Source organism: Leiobunum rupestre, chromosome 1 (genome assembly GCF_980474605.1).
Source record: "Leiobunum rupestre chromosome 1, qqLeiRupe1.1.hap1, whole genome shotgun sequence".
Lineage (NCBI taxonomy): Eukaryota > Metazoa > Arthropoda > Arachnida > Opiliones > Sclerosomatidae > Leiobunum > Leiobunum rupestre.
The window spans coordinates 6,663,916-6,682,663 of record NC_143384.1 but is presented as its reverse complement, the minus strand read 5'-3'; the positions used below and the strand labels follow the sequence as shown (position 1 = coordinate 6,682,663).

General features: G+C 34.5%; 1 protein-coding gene across 3 annotated transcripts; it reads left to right on the top strand.

Annotated features, from left to right (window-relative positions):
* The first annotated feature begins 7,040 nt into the window (after positions 1-7,040).
* On the top strand, positions 7,041-16,974 carry LOC149960515 (caspase-3-like). Of its 3 annotated transcripts, none has more exons than XM_090174504.1 (6): positions 7,041-7,117; positions 8,897-9,285; positions 10,816-11,115; positions 11,804-11,971; positions 13,609-13,825; positions 16,485-16,974. In XM_090174504.1, exons 2-6 carry the CDS (start codon positions 8,962-8,964, stop codon positions 16,796-16,798), a joined length of 1,323 nt encoding a protein of 440 aa, XP_090030630.1. In that variant the 5' UTR covers positions 7,041-7,117; positions 8,897-8,961; the 3' UTR covers positions 16,799-16,974. The 3 variants fall into 3 exon arrangements, with proteins under 3 accessions (XP_090030630.1, XP_090030649.1, XP_090030639.1); XM_090174523.1 differs by lacking the exon at positions 7,041-7,117 and adding an exon at positions 7,233-7,250; XM_090174513.1 differs by lacking the exon at positions 7,041-7,117 and adding an exon at positions 7,361-7,433.
* Positions 16,975-18,748: the final 1,774 nt, after the last annotated feature.

Genomic DNA, 18,748 nt, shown 5'->3' with positions numbered 1-18,748 from the left:
GGTCTTATCATTTTTTCGAGTTTTTATAAATTTTTCGCGGTCTTATCATTTTTTCGAGTTTTTATAAATTTTTCGCGGTCTTATCATTTTTTCGAGTTTTTATAAATTTTTCGCGGTCTTATCATTTTTTCGAGTTTTTATAAATTTTTCGCGGTCTTATCATTTTTTCGAGTTTTTATAAATTTTTCGCGGTCTTATCATTTTTTCGAGTTTTTATAAATTTTTCGCGGTCTTATCATTTTTTCGAGTTTTTATAAATTTTTCGCGGTCTTATCATTTTTTCGAGTTTTTATAAATTTTTCGCGGTCTTATCATTTTTTCGAGTTTTTATAAATTTTTCGCGGTCTTATCATTTTTTCGAGTTTTTATAAATTTTTCGCGGTCTTATCATTTTTTCGAGTTTTTATAAATTTTTCGCGGTCTTATCATTTTTTCGAGTTTTTATAAATTTTTCGCGGTCTTATCATTTTTTCGAGTTTTTATAAATTTTTCGCGGTCTTATCATTTTTTCGAGTTTTTATAAATTTTTCGCGGTCTTATCATTTTTTCGCGAACTTACCATTTTTTCGCGAACTTATCATTTTTTCGCGACCCCTATTATTTATTTGCGTTTCCTATAATTTTTTTACGATCCCTATTATTTATTTGCGTTTCCTATCATTTTTTTACGATCCCTATTATTTATTTGCGTTTCCTATTATTTATTTGCGATTATATTCCTTTTCTGCCGGTTTGGCGCTCCATATTTGATAGAACGTTAAGCCTTTTATTTTAAAAGATTATCTTAATTGTTATTGAAATATTTTGCGTGCAAATTGAACCATTACAGGGTTATCCTAATTTTCTCACTTTGCTCACTCCTATAGAAATAAACAAGTGCGTCGAGAGGGGCAAACGAATTTGAGTGAGCAAAATCCAGTTTTTCTATTTGACTGTTCTATTCTTTCGCGGGGTAGGGGCGCTGTGGTCATATTTTCGGCCTTAGCCGCTAATCTTTTACATTTTAAGCAACTCTGAATAATTTTCTTTGTTAATTGTCTAACGGACAAAATTCAATAACGTTCCCTTAAATGGGTGATTGTATCATTTTCTCCACTATGATGTATCTCTTCGTGCGCCTTAATAGTCAATAATCTTGTGAATCTGCTTGATTTTGAAAGGATAATTGGGTGTTTTCTAGCGTAACTTACAAGGAGAGTACCCAAGGTGTTTATTGCCGATTTTGTTCAAAGTCGGCCGTAATGTGGACCTATATGAGATATGAAATTTCCCAAAAGGAGACGTTGCACTACCCATTCGATTTGCTATGGCAACCGAAAATATTTTTGACCACTTACAACCAAAATAAGATTTTTCCCTTATTTTACCCAAAATTTGTTACAAATTTACACTAAAATGTTTCAATTTACCCAAACTTGATGAAATTTACCTAAATGTGGTCCAAATTACACATTTCGTGATTTTCAAAATTTTTCCAAATTTTCGTAGCTAGGACCCTGTGAAACCGAGAAAATCCCATGCTTTTTTAAATGGAGATTTTATTGTTTTAAGTGGTCAAAAACATTTTCGGTTGCTATAGAAAAACGAATGGGTAGTGCAACGTCTCCATTTGGGAAATTTCATATCTCATATAGGTCTACATTACGCCCGACATTGAACAAAATCGGCAATAAACAGCTCGGGTACTCTCCTTGTTAGTTTGCTTTCTTCTTCTCCTACACGCATTAAGCCAATTTTATCCATAAAGGGACTAAGCGTAAATTATTTGGAATTTCCTTTTAATGTTTTATTTTCCTTCAATTTGCTCATTTCGTAACTAAATTCTGATCCCTGAGTATTTTTTATCCACATTTGTTCTATTCCTTCTAGCTCTTCCGCTGATAATACCTTTGAATCAGAAATTTTATTTTTTCGAGCTTTCTTGGTAAACCTAATTACGAATGCGGTAATTCTAAATTCCCTTTGAAACGAACTATACCGATTTAAGTCGATTAATTTAAGTATGCCTAATTCTTCTTGGTAGCTAATTCTCAGGATTGTTTTCCTTTCCTAAATTGCTAGGTATTTCTAGAGTGGCTCGCGCGTTTGACCAATTACTCTTCTCTTCCTTTAACCGGGGGGCGCCTTCCCATCACATTTTACTATTGAGCAACTCCCTCACCGTGATTCCCCTGGTAGGTAAATCGGCGGGGTTTTGAATCCCAGGGCAATGAGCCCACCTGTTTACGTCTGATAGCTTTCTAATTTCTAGGGTTCTATTCGCTACCATTAAATGGCTTTCATTACCTTTCTACGCCTCTAATCCAATTCAACGCGACTGTAGAATTAGTCCACATGTAAATATTATCTATTTTCTGTCAAAAAGACCATTTATAATATTGACTAACAAAGCTCCTAAGAGACACCCCATAAGTTCTAGTTTGGGAACTGATAATTCTGTTTGATTTTCAGTGTCTTTTAAAGGGGCAATTTTCGATTTTGAGGTTATCAGTGTCTCACCTACTTTCTGGTTCGAATCTAATGTAAACTGCCGTCGCGTAGGCCCTACACAGAAGCAGTGTATTTCTCTTACTACTATTTCATCATCGGTTTCGTGAAGATAATATCGGGGGAGACTTAGGTTATTTAATTCAAATTTTTATCCCATAATTCTTGAAACAATAGTTTTCCCCTTACTGTAAATGGCGTTAATATCCCTATAGGGTCAAAAATCTGAGCTACGATACTAACAAGGAGACGACCCGAGGTGTTACACACCGATTTCGTTAAAACTCGGGGGGAATGGTAGACCTTCATGTAACTTGAAAAATCCTAAAGGGAATTTATTCAATGGGCAACGGTTTTGCCATGGCAACGAAAAATGTTTTTGACAACATAAAATAGAAATTTTCCTATTGAAAATAACATCCTGTGAAGAATTTTAAGAAAATTGAAAAAAAATTAAAATACCAAAATTATAAAAAATTTATCACATTTTAATCAATTTGAACCAAATGGGTGAAAATGAACCGATATGGCTTAAATTGGAAAAAAATGTGAGAAAAAAATAAAAATACAAACATAAAAAAAAATATTTCAAAATTGATTAATATAATTTTTTTTCAAAATTGAAAAAAAAAATATAAAATTGAAAAAATATTGATAAAAAGCAGTAGTTTCGATCAAAATTCATAGGAATTGACGGAAATTTATAAGTTGTGTAAAATTGGATTAATGGATAGATAAATTGCGATTTTTTGAAAAACAAAGTAGGCCTATTTATTTTGGTCAATTTGATAAAACTTGACCAAAATTGTAAAATAATAGATCTAAATTAGCCCAATTTTAAGGATTTGTAAAAATTATAATCTTTCAAATAGACCCAAGTTTTACCCAACCTGGACTTTTCCGTTAATTCACTACAGTTTTAATTAAATGTTTGTCCGTGGTTTGAACCGAAGCTACTACCGCGCTATCACTACTACTACTATTACTATTGTTTTGTTTTTCATATTCTATATTTGCTTGATTTTTATCGCAAATGGCCACATTATGACCCCCTCTACAGGTCCTACAATTTCTGAAATTTGAGTTACATTGTCTAGCTGAATGCCTTAAGTTTAAACAGATAAAACAACGATTGCTATTTTTGATAGGGTCTCCTTTCTTTTTTAAACTAATGTTGGAGCAATTTGAAGTTCTATGGGTTTCTTAGAATCAGGGAAAAGGTTTTTTCCAAAAGCGCCCTCTTTTTGTCATTGGGTGTAGTATAATTTTTTAATCGGCCGGGATTCGAACCCGAGCCCTCTTGAACGACAGGTGAGCGTTCTACCGCAGAACCACGGACACAGTTACGCTTCACTGAAAATTAAAAACTCTTCCGAGGAGAGGTATATTTTGGCAAGCTTTCCAACTTGTTATTTCGCGTTTTGGGCCATGGTCATCACCATCAATTCTCACCACCCTCTGTATATTCAATCGTGAATCACATATGAAACAAGCACGAATTATTTTTTCCATAGTTCACAAAAATATAGAAGATTAGAATATTTAACGAATATAATGGTGTTTGGCGTCGAAACGGTCGTAGCTGTTTTTTAATCAAACATTTTAAATTGTACAACAGTGGGTTTTTCTTATTTTTAAATTTCTAACTTCGGGTGACTAAATTATTGGACGAAATTGATGTTTCGCGGATTAAGATTTTAACGTATAATATTTTATTCTGCAGTTAATTTTTGAACCTCACTAGTAAATCCCTATCAGCCAATTTCCCTAATGAATTAATTAATGCTGCTTTCTATAAATTTTTAATAACTGTAATTACAATAACTATAGAACAGATAAGGTAGTACATTGGTTACAAGGAGTATATGTAGTTTTAAAGTTAGCTAAAGTTTTAAACCTTTAAAATGTTTCAAGAATCTTTTAAGCTTAGTCCGATCAAAACTAGCTTGTATTATTAAAACATGGGGTAGTGGCGCTCGCTAAAACCTTATTCGATAGTATAGAGGGTGTGCAGATAAACTTTTTGATATAACACACTCATTTTCTACAAAATTCAACCATATGATAACAATATGCTATTGGTTTGCTGAAGAATAGAATTAATTAGAAAATATTCAGATAATCGGGAGATCGTTATTTCATGGTCGGTTTTGAGGTAATAACTACATTATCCGTTTAAAAAAATAGGTACGCCTTATAGTTGTTTTTACAATTTTACACTATATAAAACCTTTCGGGTATCAAGAGGAATATACTATGAAAAACTACCTAGAAACAGATAATAAATTGGAATTAAAAATTATTCAGATAGATTTCGTCTTTTTATTTGTAGCGACACCTATTTCGAATTTAATCCCATCGCAACAGGTTATGTTGAAATGATAATTCCAATATTATTTTCGGTTAAAACACGCACAGAAATTTCGTTTAGGAGAAATGGTTTTGCTATTTTTGCGGCCCTCTGGCGGGTGAACTGTACGTCTTAGAAAATTCCATTCCATTGAAACATTGTTCGGGATCACCTAATCTATATAATATCCCAGTTTGAAGAAATTTCACTATTAACCAAAATCAATGTTAAGTGTGCGGGGTCATTTCGATAAATTCTTTATGGCTCTAAGTCTTGTATTGCGGAAGACCAAGATGTGGTTAACTTCAAAATATATAATTTAATACAATCCAAAATTCCTTTTGTGATAGATATGGACAATGGTCTGAAATAAAGCAATTATATCCCAATACCAACTGTTTTTCCACAACCTCATATCTAAGTGAAAATTAGTACTTTCACCTTTTTTTCGTTTTCGAGCATGGTCTACACCTTTTGTATTGAAAATATTATTTATTTCTCTTCCAGTAAAGAAAGAAAACTTTTGAAATCATGGAATTCCCAAAAATTAAACGTAACCTATTTAAAATGTATTTTAAGCTATAACTCTGAGCAATTTCAGACACCCTGTATAGAAGACCCTCGTAAATGCACTCCATCTTATCAGCTTTTACCTGTACGAGATAAAGCAAACGTTGCTCTTTTTATAATCAATACGTTGCATTCCAAAATGTCACCCAAATGATTAATGTTTACTATGACTACGGAAATGAAAAACAACTCGCTACTAGAAGAGTAAAAATACCCCATTTTCAGCCATGTCCATGCTAGGAGGATGGAAATACTGGAGGGGAAATATGCGATTCATAGGCCAGGCAATGTGGGGAATTCGGACATAAGATACTAGAGACATCTAGCGGACACCGTAGTCAAAATTTCGTCCGCGTGTTCGTTTGGACTTGGTTAGAAATGCGTGCCGGTTTTAAAATTGTGTTAAAGATTTATTTATTTTGTCTTCAAATTAAATAAACATCTCCGAAATTAGTTTCGTAGAATCCAGGTAGAATATTCGTGTTTCAACTTGTACAAAAAATCCTTGTGAATAGAATGAAAAGTAGGCCAAATTTATAGAGACAAAAAATTCCGTCTATTTTTACGATGGCGCTACGCTCGTATGTCCGAAATTGTATAGCTCTCGCGTTTCCGAAGCTAAAACAGCGAGTCCGTGATGGGAATACAAATTTCAGTTGCAGGTACGCAGTATTATATTCCTAGTCCATGTCAGGTTTGACGTTTGCAGAACAATGAACCAAGAAAACAAGGTCCAAACACAAGAAACCAACGGCAAATTGTGTTCATATTGACATATGGTTTTTATATTTTCTTATTTTCAGTCCATATAAACAGTGAATTTACACAAACGAATTTTAGACATCAATTGTAAATAATTAGTAATTTGAAATTATTTGTCTTTTTTATTGGATTTGGCACTCAAAAGGAGACTACCCCTGGTGGTTATCACCGATTTTGTTGAAACTCGGCGGTTAGGTAGACCTTATGGTAGTATGAAATTTCCCAACGGGAAATATTTCAATTTACTTTAGTTTTCCTATGGCAACCGAAAATGTTTTTGACCTCTCAAAACCAAAAAATCTTTATTTAAAAAGCATGGGATTTTCTCGGTTTCCCCCTTAAGTACCTATAGCGATTTTCTTCGATATATAGCGAAATGGTAAACGATGCAGATGACGTGTATGGAATTTATTTACATTTACCTAATTTTTAATTAATTTTGTTGCGTTTACCCAATTTCCGTCCAACTTTATAAGGTTTAACCAATTTTCTGCGGTTTATCCAATTTAATCGAAATTTAATCGCATTCACCTAATTTTTAACGAATTTTATTATGTTTACCCAATTTTGGTCTTCTTACTCAATTTTGATATTTTTACCTAATTTAGATTTTTTACCCAATTTTAGTCTATTTCAAATAATTTTATTTGACTTTACATAATTTAACTTAAATATTCATGTAATTTATTGAAATATTACCAAAATTTATCAGAATTTGAAAAATATTTACCCAAAATTGATAAATTTGACTTATTTTGGGAATTTTCATACTACTACAAGGTCTACCTAACCCCCGAATTTCAACAAAATCTGTTTTAACCAGCTTGAGTCTCCTTGTTAGTTGAAGTGAAGCTCTCGCTTATCAGCTTTGAGATAAAATGTGAAGTACTACCCAACTGTTTGTCTCTTTCATAATCAGTTGTTCCGTGGATTTAAAAGCACAATAAGGTAGGTTTTCGTTGGAAATATTCTTATTTTTTTAGCTTTGATATTTTGTACTTACAACAATTGGTTATACAAATGTAATCATTTCTAAATTTCAAAAAGTGACGGTTTAAATAATTATATTTCTGTTGATAAGGTGAAATATTTTATCCCATTTTTTGTCTTTATCTCACAGGCAGGGCCCCAGAACTGATAAGACTACAGACCCCTTTTAGTTAGTGCCTCGTCTTCATTTATTTTGTCATTAGCCACCAGTTGATTTCAGTGTTTTGCCCATATATAAAACGTAATTAATTAAATTAAACGTTTGAAATTAAAGGTAAGCACCTTAATTTCACTAGATTAATTACTTTTTATAATTCTTTAAATGTTCAATTAGTTTTTAGTACTTTTCAAATATATCAGAAGGGCGGAAGGCAAACAAATTCCCCTCTCAAGCCTCATAACTTTTATTATAATCTGCTGGTTTGGTTAAAATGTTTGCTAACAAAAATCAAGGAAATTGAAATATTTTATAAAATATCCGTCATTGATAGTGCAACATAAATAAATTTCCAAAATCGTGTTTTGCTTGAAAAAATTATGAATTATGAAATTATTTGATAAACAGAAGCTTGGACTGCCTCCGCAGCAGTCAAAGTTTAAGAGGGGCAACGAAATTTACCATAGAAAAAATGGAGTGGAAAATTGCAAATAGCCATTGTCATACATTGTGTTAACTAAAAAACGATACGAGGAAAATAACTCCCAATGTATTTTAGCTAGGAGTTTGAAACTTTCTGGACACATAGAACGGGCAGGGGGTCACTTGACAATGGAAATTTCCATGACCTTGAACCATGTCTTCAAGGTCATGTAAAATGTATTTCGAGAACCATTAGAGATACAACGGTGGTTTCAAATAGAAAAGTGTTCCCCTTCACATTTTAGTTATAAATAATTTTGATCCTTCCTTATTTTAAAGAATTTAGACGAAAACATGAAGGTCGTTATGAAAATTATGTACCAGAGACCAGGTAGAAAGGCAAATAACTCGAATAATACTCCTGCTAGAGTATCAAAATTTGCTAGACATACACATCTGGTAGGGCATCTTTAGAAATTGCTAGCTCGGATGACCTGTAACTCATGGTTTAAGGTATTTCAAAGTTTATCTCTAATTATGGTTCCAATTTGAAAGATTTTCATCGTGGTGATTTGCATCGGGTTAAAAACATTTAGACTTAAAATTTCAATTTACACACTTTTTAAATTGGAAACATTTCTCTAAATCCATTGGTTCTCAAAATAAACTTTGAATGACCTTGAACCATGAGTTGATCAGCCGAGTTTACAAATTCTAAATACTTCCTACTAGATGAGTATGTCTAGCAATTATTTTTACTCTAGCATGAATACCTTTCGAGTTAATAGCCCTTCAACTTGGTGTCTGGTCCATTATTTTCATAACAACTTCCTGTTTTTGTCTAAATTCCCTAGACTTTTTATGGGTCAAATTAGGTGGTTTCAAAGTTATTTACACCTAAAATATAAAGGGGAACACTGTTCTAATTGAAACCAACTTTGTATCTCTAATGGTTCTCGAGATAAATTTTAAATGACCTTGACAGGGTTCAAGGTCATTGACATTCCTGTTTTCAAGGGATCCCTTGTACGTTCTATGGGTCCTGAAAGTTAAAAATTTCTAGCTTAAACACATTTTGAGTTATTGGCCCTAGCTCAATCGTTTATAGTTAACATCCTGTTTAAAATTATCTTAATCGGAGTTTCAACATTTTTCAGAGTCCATTAAATCTTTCCGAGCGGATTTCCTGTATTTAGCAGTAACTAGAAAGATTAATGTTTCGATGAGTAACATGACGAAGAATCTGTTAGCGTTAAGGCGAAATGCGCTGCGAAATGGCGCAAGAAAGATTGTCAGAGAGGTGAACAATGAAATCAACAATAATCCTGACACAAAAGATTTGGAGGGCTGGCAAACACTTCTACGGCAAAAGGAACGGGAGCTTAAAGAATTAGATAAACGATATCAAAGGTATCTGGCGTCAAACGAGGTGGAAAAAGAAATGGAAATATCCATCGATATCAACGAAATGATAACACTTTGTTTACATCGAGTTAGAAATATTCTCGTGGAGCGCAAAATGTCCGCGGAACGTGGAAACGTTTCGGTAAGTCGAGACTTTTATTGACCGATACACAAGGGAGAAAGTCCTTACACGAGATCACGGCCATTAGTGGCTGGTTTTTATATACGCGAAATCTTAACAGTCTGGAACGCATAAATTTAAAATTATCTAAAAGAAGGAATAATTATTAAAGAATGGCGTGAGACGTTAGAAGCCGCCCACCTACCCTTCATCGGGTCGTGGTCATACTTCCTCGACGGGTGGTTTTTTCCTATTACATTGTATCCTTCCGTTGGCGTGGCACTAGGCACGTCTGGTAGGGACTTGAGGCATGGATTAACGAACTGCTAAAGCATGAGCCGCAAGACAAAAAAAGCATCCTACGCGCGTTACGCTCGCCACCTAGCGAGAAATAACGTAAAATGCGGAATGACGTAAATTGGGTAGAGCCAGCTTTTCCTCGTACGCGACTGCGCGAACCGCGGATAATTTAAAGCATTCATCATGGATTAACCAACTAGCTACTTGTCGCGATGTCTTCTAATTTTTCAAGGCACAAAAACCTATGAATTACTTGGACTTGATTTAAAGGGATCATCAGGTAAGCAATTTATAATATAAACTTTACTTTAAACTTCCATACGTTGGAAACAACAATCAAAATTGATAAGCCTTTGTAACATTGAAGGCGTTGTAGTTTTAAAAGAAAATGAAAATATTAGATGGCACTAAGGACCCTACTTCCGTTGCTCTCCCTTAAAACGTTACTGTAGTCAAGAAAAAACCTTAACTTACGCCAGTTGCCATATCAAAAGGTTTTCTACGCGTGCGGCTTATCATTTAGCGCAGCTACTAAGTTAATACATGCTTGAGGACTGAATTGTGTGAATGTTGCTACTAAAAATCTCCTAAAATGGTATTAGATTTATTTGGACAACGTCGAGGAGGTTAAAAAGACCACCGAATTGGGGAAACATTTTTTATTTATTTATTAAATTGAACCGATACGCGGGAAATCAGCTGATAGACCTCCAAGGAAAAGTTACTACGCGAGAAATTGTAAACAAACGACCAGAAAAACGCGAAAACGACCACGCGACACACAAAATGAAACCTACAAAAAAGAACTGTCAAATAATAATCTTAATAAGTTGTATTTGATTATAATCTAGGAGCAACAAACACAAGGAGAACGCAGCTAACCTTTAAACACGCTAACGAAGGGTTGTGTACGAATTTTATTGGACGAGTGTCACGAGCCTTTACGTTGAACGTTTTACGGGCGGAGGGAAGACAATTTCCGAATTTTCCCCTTCCGAAGGCAGCAGGCGCTAAAGCGTCTAACCAATGAAAAATGTACACAAGAAAATCCACGACTTTTGACGGGTTGCGTTCTCCTTGTGTGGGGTGTTGTGTTTGTTGCTCCTAGGTACCATCAATCTCTAAGGGTTTCGCTCTCATTGTTTGTTTTCCTTTAAACAATATGCAAATCGGGTTATATGTTACCTCCAAAAGGATTCTCTGTTCATAATTGTAACCAGAAAGTTTTTTTTTACAAATTATTATAACAAGAATTGGTTAGGGGCTCGGCGAAATGCGCTCCGAAAAATGGCGACGAAGTTTATCAGCGTACTGGAGGATGAATTGCACCAACAGAATCCTGATACTAAGGCGTTACAGAGCTTGCTTGCACTTTTAGAGCAGAAGGAGCGAGAACTTAATGAAATAGATGAAAGGTATCAAAAGAATTTGGTGTCAGAAGAAGACGTGGAAGGGGAAATAAAAAGGTCCATCGATATCAATGAAAAGATAACTCTTTGTGTATTTCGAGTGAAGAATTTTCTCGAGGAACGCGAATTGTCCTCTAAATCGGTAAGTTTCAATAAATTTACAATTAACAAATTTTAAGTTGTAAGTTTGAATAAATTTACAATTAACAAATTTTAAGTTGTAAGTTTGAATAAATTTACAATTAACAAATTTTAAGTTGTAAGTTTGAATAAATTTACAATTAACAAATTTTAATTGACTCCCTGGGAACAATACATGTTTTGTAACTTTCAAAATCGCATTTCTAAGCCAGGGACTCTATTGAGACGTTTTGATACTCAAATAGCTGCTTATGAAGAATAACGTTTTAGTCAGTTTTCTTAAGCAAGAATCATTTTGGTTACCGGCAAGTGGTTTGCTTTCTCTTTGAAATGATTTAAAAGTGCACTTCATTGTTGGAAATTACTGGCGAGTGCTAGAGTGAAGGAAAACTACCTTTTTCGAAATTGCCAGCTTCATTTTTGTGAATAGTGTTTTAAATGTGAGTGTCAAGGATAAAATTCGCCGGTGTGTTTGGGGATTGGCGGGTCATCTTCACCTAACATTCCTTTATTCTGTTTTTCCATGGTTGATCCATAACTACTTTATGCAATAGCTCGTTAGGAATGGAGCATTTTCATTACAAAAAATGATAACACATACCAATAAGAAATATTCGAAAATTATTTTTCAAGTGTTCACCTATTTATGCTTTTATACATAATAATAACCAATTCATTGTTAATTATAGGTCTACCGTATGGTTAAAATTCCTAGAGGAAAATGCCTGATAATCAACAACGTCAATTTTGTAGATGGAGGACATAGAGTAGGATCGGAATCTGACATCAGAACATTAACTGACGTATTCCAACAGCTTCACTTTGAAGTTGACATTCGGACTGATCTCACCAAAGAGGTTGAAATAATTTTACAAATTTGGCGTGTAGGCTTTTCAAGATAACTTATTTTACAATCGGTTATGCCTAAGACCATTTAAACCTGGACTGCAATGAAGGTAGGCGTTGTTGTTAGGCTAGTCTCGCCGCTACCCCAACGCCACCATCGTTATTTAGAGGCAACTCTCGTCCACAAGGGAATTCGGGCTGAAAAAACGCGTTCCCTTCGCGCTCCTCCAATTTTCGCCCGATATTTACGGCGTCAAGAGAAAAACAGCAGGGGGTTGCTGCATGTTTGTGGATTGCTATCGCGGATTTTCTCCACTTGGTGGTGTTTTGTAGCGTACACTCTGAAATCGGAGTTATAACGTTGGCATTGTAGTCCAGGTGTAAATTTTCTTAGGTTATGCCTAAGTCAGCTAGGGAATTTCAATGTTGTTATTTAAAGCGGATGATCAGTTAAATTGCAAAGGGGGGCTGAGGTAAGCCTATCATTTCACGCGAGTCAACAGCTACCGCCACTCACTATTACCGTTAATGGGGAAGACTACAGTGGCCATTGTCTACTTTAGCGCTATTACAAGCTGAACTCTTTTAATTTTGTATTTTAACTTATAAAATTAATATATAGTTGTAGAAAAGCATCTGGTTTAATGACTAAAATAATTTTTAAAATTTAAAGGTAATTAAGTTATTACGTTTTAATTTGGACCCCGGAGATAAAAAAGTTGGGCAAGCGCTCAAACTACCCTTTAGCAAGGACCTTATATCTCGTTAAATATTAAAATAAGAATTATCAAAATTATTTTAAGGACTAGAGGAAGGTTCAGCCTAATAAGGAATATATAATTCAACTTTGTAATTGTTAAAATAGAAACGTTCAGCTTGAACGAAAACGAGGCTTGTACTGTATTCTTCCCCCTTAACAGCTAAAAGCTTTTGTTGAAAGGGGAAAACACCCTTAACCCAAGGATTCTATATTTTTAGAAGGATAGGATGGGGAAAATTACCCAGCCAATGTCAAATATCGCAACCGTGAAGGCGCCAAAGCCCATTTCGCCGTTGAACGATTTAACCTTGGGGGTGAATAAAAGCGGTAAAAGTGACGTCACTCTTTTGTAAAACTCCACGCTCTTCCCGCCAGGCCGTTTATACAGGGGAACCTAGTCACTTCCTATCCTTCTAAAAATATAGAATCCTTACTTAACCATTGGCGAAAGAGTAGCAGCTGTTCCGAGTTTCCACCCAGTTATACAAGTTGGGACAGAACCCTGCTTCTCTTGCTGCTAGGCGAAAAGGCCACCTACTTTAGCGTGTGAGATGTTAAAGGGGCAAAACAATTAAAATTCTCAGTTTCGGGGAGGGTAGGACAGTGAAAACATGTTGAAAACCAAAATACATCCTGGGATATTTTATATCTTAAGTCACAGTATTAATTTACAAAAAGACGTCACTCAAATTTGAAAATAGCCAGAAGTGCGCACTTTAATTCTGTGCATCAACCATTTTAAATCTGAAATTCAAAAATGACAAAAATTACCAATTTTTGAGCAACCGATTAATTTTAATACCCAGCAGTAATTTTATACCAGTCTACTTTTTCTTTAAAATTAACTAAAATTTACATTCTGAACTAAATTTCCCATTTATTTCATAGAATATGAACCATGTATTGAAGTTCTATTCGAGGATAAACCATGAAAATTTCGACGCTTTCGTGGCCATAATATTGTCCCATGGCTCTAACAATGGACCTTTGGGAATCGACTACGACGAATTACATGTCAATGATATCTGCGAGAGTTTCAACGGCATCAAATGTCCGAGTCTGTTAGGAAAACCAAAAATGTTCTTTTTCCAAATGTGTCGAGAAGGTACTGTACGGAAATTATTCGTTATCATTTCAAATATCGATTTGTAGGGACTACAGCGCTTTCCTAAACAGCATTTGTTTAATCAGAATTTACCAAAACAGCGTTTTGTCAAAATAGCGCTTTGTCATAACAGCGTTTGGTCAAAATAGCGCTTTGTCATAACAGCGCTTTGTCAAAATAGCGCTTTGTCATAACAGCAATTACAGCATTTTCCAAAACAGCGTTTTGTCGAAATAGCGCCTTGTCATAACAGCGTTTCTTTATACAGCGTTTCCCAAAATAAATTGTTCAAATGGCGCTTTGTCATAGCGGCGGTTCTCAAAACCGTATTTGGTCGAAACAGCGTTTCCCAAAACCGCGCTGCTTTCTATTGCACTAAAAGTGCTAGCTTAAAAAATGGTTGGTTATTTTAATTTTATAGTGGGTGAAGTCATTCTATATTTACTCTTATAATATAGGCCTATTGTAACAAATATTTTTCTTGAATTCTAACAAATTTCATTACCTAATGGTTTATTCCGACAGTTAGTATTGCAAACTAACCTAACCTAACCTAACCTAACCTAACCTAACCTGACCTCACCTAACCTAACCTTACCTAACATAACCTCATTTTTGTGGCGGGCACTCAATTTAAATAGCAATATTTTGGAAATGGGGTCAATATGGTGGCAGGCACTAAAATTAAATAGCAATATTTAAAAATTAAAATAAAAACAAAATGGCAGCGGATATCCAATGCTACAATTTTACTGTATTCGACTTTTCTTTTTCTATTTTCCAATTGAATCCATCTCTGAAGCTAAAATTACCCCTGAAGTTCATATGTATGTGCCAGAAATAATACACTAGAATTTCGATAATTAACTGAAATTAATAAAACATGTATACTTGAACTTACCTTCCCCAACGGAGATTTGTACTCGGATTTCTCTTCTTTCTATTTTCATTAATTTTTCGTGTTAATACAGTTTTGAGAAACCGTTGTCTTGACAAAAACCGGTTTTTCAAGAAACCGCTGTTTTAAGAAATAGCTGTCTAGACCAAAACCGCTCTATCAAAATCGCTTATTTGAGAAACGCTAACTTAAGAAACGCTGTTTATGGAAAAAGCTGTTTTGACAAACCGCTCTTCTGAGAAACTCTTAACCAAGAAACGCCGACTTAACAAAACGCTCTTTCGACAAACCGCTGAAATGAGAAACACTATTTCAACAACCGTTGTTTTAACAAATCGCCGTTTCAACCAAATGCTGTTTTGAAAAACGCGCTTTTGAAAACGCTATTTTAACAAATGCTATTTTAATCAAGCGCTCTATTCAATACATACCTTAAAGATCTTATATATATTTCTGTGTTTGTCGGTCTGTCTCGCTATAAAGGCCTAGATCCTTTGCCTTAGAGCGCTAAAATTTTGCACAATTGTTCTCAATGAGCTGAGCAAATTAATCGAATTTAATTTTTTTCATGTTTTTAATTCAAAGAGAATATAAAATAAATTAAACATCTAAAATTGTAACCATACAGGTCGATGTTGGTAGTCGTTGGATAAGATAAAATATCTTAGTTTGCAAGATCGTGTCATGTGAATTTAACTCTGTTCTTTATGCGTGCCGCTATATTCTTTGAAAAGGGTTACGTTCAGTGTATTTGTTTTCGTAGCGCCTTAAACATCACAGACACGTGAATTTGAATTAAACTTGCAAATCGTGCCACCTAGGAGCAACAAACACAGGGAGAACGCAACCCATCAAAATTCGTGCATTTTCTTGTGTACATTTTTCATTGGTTAGACGCTTTAGCGCCTGCTGCCGTTGGAAGGGGAAAATTCGGAAATTGTCTCCCCCTACCCGTAAAACGCTCAGCGTTAAGGCTCGTCTAATGAAATTTGTACACAACACTGCCTTAGCGTGTTTAAAGTCTAGCTGCGCTCTCCTTTGTTTGTTACTCCTAGGTGCCACAAACTTGCACATTGTGTCTTAATTAACTCATTAACTGGGCCCCTCGAACGCATGGCGAAACCCATATTATAAGCACGTACAAAAAATGACTATAGATAGAAAACTAAACACTAGAGTGTCGCGTGTTTAGTCGACCTGTCCGCTTGACAAATAAGTTTCCTGAGTTAACTACACCTCTGCGCAAAGTCTGCCCTGGGAAAAAGTAACGGGGCCAATTCACCCCCGCTCCCCTCGTGCTTGGCCCGCCCGTGAAACAGGGGGTCAAAATCCCTGGGGCCCGCAAAAAAGGGCACACAAGCATTCTTCTTAGGGTCCCATCGTCTTCCCTTCACCAGCACCCCTTCTCTTGGAAATTCAAGTTAGAAGGGCCGGCGGTGACATAATTTGAACTCTGTCCGAAATGTGAGATCCGGCCCAGAACGAAAGAAAAATATGAAGTCAGATTGAAAGATAAATGTAGAAATTGTTCATTTAGCGTCAAATTCCCTATATGAACGACTTTCCCATCAAAATATTATTTTATATGTGCAAAAGATTAGCATGAAGGCTTTCGTCTTGTTTAACAAGATGTAATATTCTGTTTAAAATGAGCAGGTAATTTAGCCAGATATTTTTTTGTCCGATTTCATGAAAACTTAAACAAAGGACTGTAATAATATAATGTTGGAACTTTGATAGCAATAATGAATATTCCAACAGATCCGGAGACAAATAAAATAAAAAAAGATACGAAATATGACCAACCCATTCAACTGGAAACGTGCGACACACTTTTATCTTATTCGACAGTGGAAGGCTCTAAATCATTCATAAACAATGAAAAGGGAGGTTTCTTCGTTCAATATCTTCAGGAATGCTTAGATGAGTTCGCTTCCACAAAAGACTTGATCGAAATACTCAACGAAGTCGACAAGAGGGTTCAACAGTATTTCCACTCTCACTCTAAGCTCCACACGCAAGTTACTTCATACACTTCCATCGGATTTAACAAAAAACTGTACTTTAACCCTTGATCAATGTTTCCAAACATGACTTGTATTGTCAAACCAAACCGAAACTAAAATAAACTGTTTAAGAGAGTTTATCAGCAAATAAAAAAAAAGGATTAAGGTGAGAACGACTCCAAATTGCCAAAATTCCACATTTCCATTGCGATAGTGAAATAAAATACACGAAAATAAAAACTTCATTGTATTTGCCATTATTTAAAGTATGCTTAAGCTAGGCTAAAGCCTATATAGTTTCGGTTCGATTTAATTTCAAGTTTACTTAGACATTTCCGAACGTTTCAACATAAATTGCAATTGAAAAATGTAAAATAAAGATGTTTCAGCTACAAAACTACTTGAAGAAAGTTAATTTTTATCATTTTAATTTTATCGTCATCGGGTTTTTATGGAAAGGGGAAACCGAAGGGCTCGGGGTCAAGCCCCTTTCAATAAACTCAACGCTGAACAAGTGCTTACACTAGAAAACAATCAAAATTGTTATTTGGAAAATACTTATGGCCTTTAAATTCAAAAAAACGTATTTAACTTAGATCTATCCATTAAATAATACTACCTATACGTCTGCTTCGTCAGTCATCGAAAAAACAGAATAATCCAGAATCTCAGTCCGTTGAGCCAGCGAAAAAGGTTGTGTATTTTTTTTTGAATTTTTAATATACCCTTACTAGAAATTACATGTAGTATATAACCGTTTGTATTAAATATATTTCTGTAATTAGTTATGTCGACCTTGATAGTTCTAGAAGAGGGGAGTTGATACATGAATTTTTTAGTAAAATCCTATTTATATTTTTCTATAATTAGAGGTCGGGGATGGTTCACTTTTATTCAATAGATAAAGCTCTCAAAATTATTCGTAAAACGTTTTGATCAAGTAATTTATATTTCTGTATTTTCCGATTAATTTTAGATAAATTTGTTAAATTAATCGGAAAAACGACGTTTTTTTCGATAAAAAGCTAAACTTTTACGAATAATACATGTTTTTTAATCATTTTCCGAAATATTAACCGGTAAATTTCTTTGTTTACATTTTTCCCCCGAAAAAAATCAGTTTAAACATGGATAATGATTAACCGTCCCCGACCTCTATCTATAATTTAGTGTTTTCTTCAAATGAAAATGAATAGTTATGAAATTTTGAACATTTTAGTTCATACTGGAGAAACTGTTATTAATTTGTACATAAAGTGAAAAATTAAAGACATATTACATATCTTTTGGCATCGCGCTTGATTCTCGAGTCGGATCTTATTTAATCGAAGAACTTTTCCATCGTTCTTTGACGTCTAGAAGTCAATGTGCATTCAATGTTCCAAGAAGAACCTATATCACTCGATTTTTAAAGAAATCTTTATAGTTGTTTCCGAAAATAATCAAATTAGTTTTGGCGCTCCCTTCTATTGATAGAGTTGAACTTTCTAGTCTATTTAAAACAAGATAACAATTAATTTGAAGAATAAAAAATAAAGCGGAATCGTTTTTTCGAGCTTCATTCTCTGTGCACTATTACTTTCCGATTTTTTAATCCTCTCTAGTAAGATAATCAAAAGACAAATCTTTTCAGATTTGATATTATATTTTAAGAACTGCAAGCAATCCAAACGCAATGACCATCTAGCAGGATATAGATTTTTTAAATAAAAATTATGCACTTGTCTCCTACTAGAATTCCTTAAAGGTGTTGCCAGTGTGGTACACTTTCGCAGAAAAATACGAAATAGACTTTTTACAGTAACCAAATTTCGCAATTTGACTTATATAGGATGTTAGCCAGAATGTATTGAAGTTACTGATAATATTGGACGACAGGATTCTGATTCCCATCCTCGCAGCCTTTGTAGCTTAAATTCGTCTGCTTTCCCATTCAAGTTTGCTATATGAACTTTCTCCAAGGGTTAATGCTATGCTGAAATATTCTTACAAGGAGACGACCCGAGGTGATAATCACCG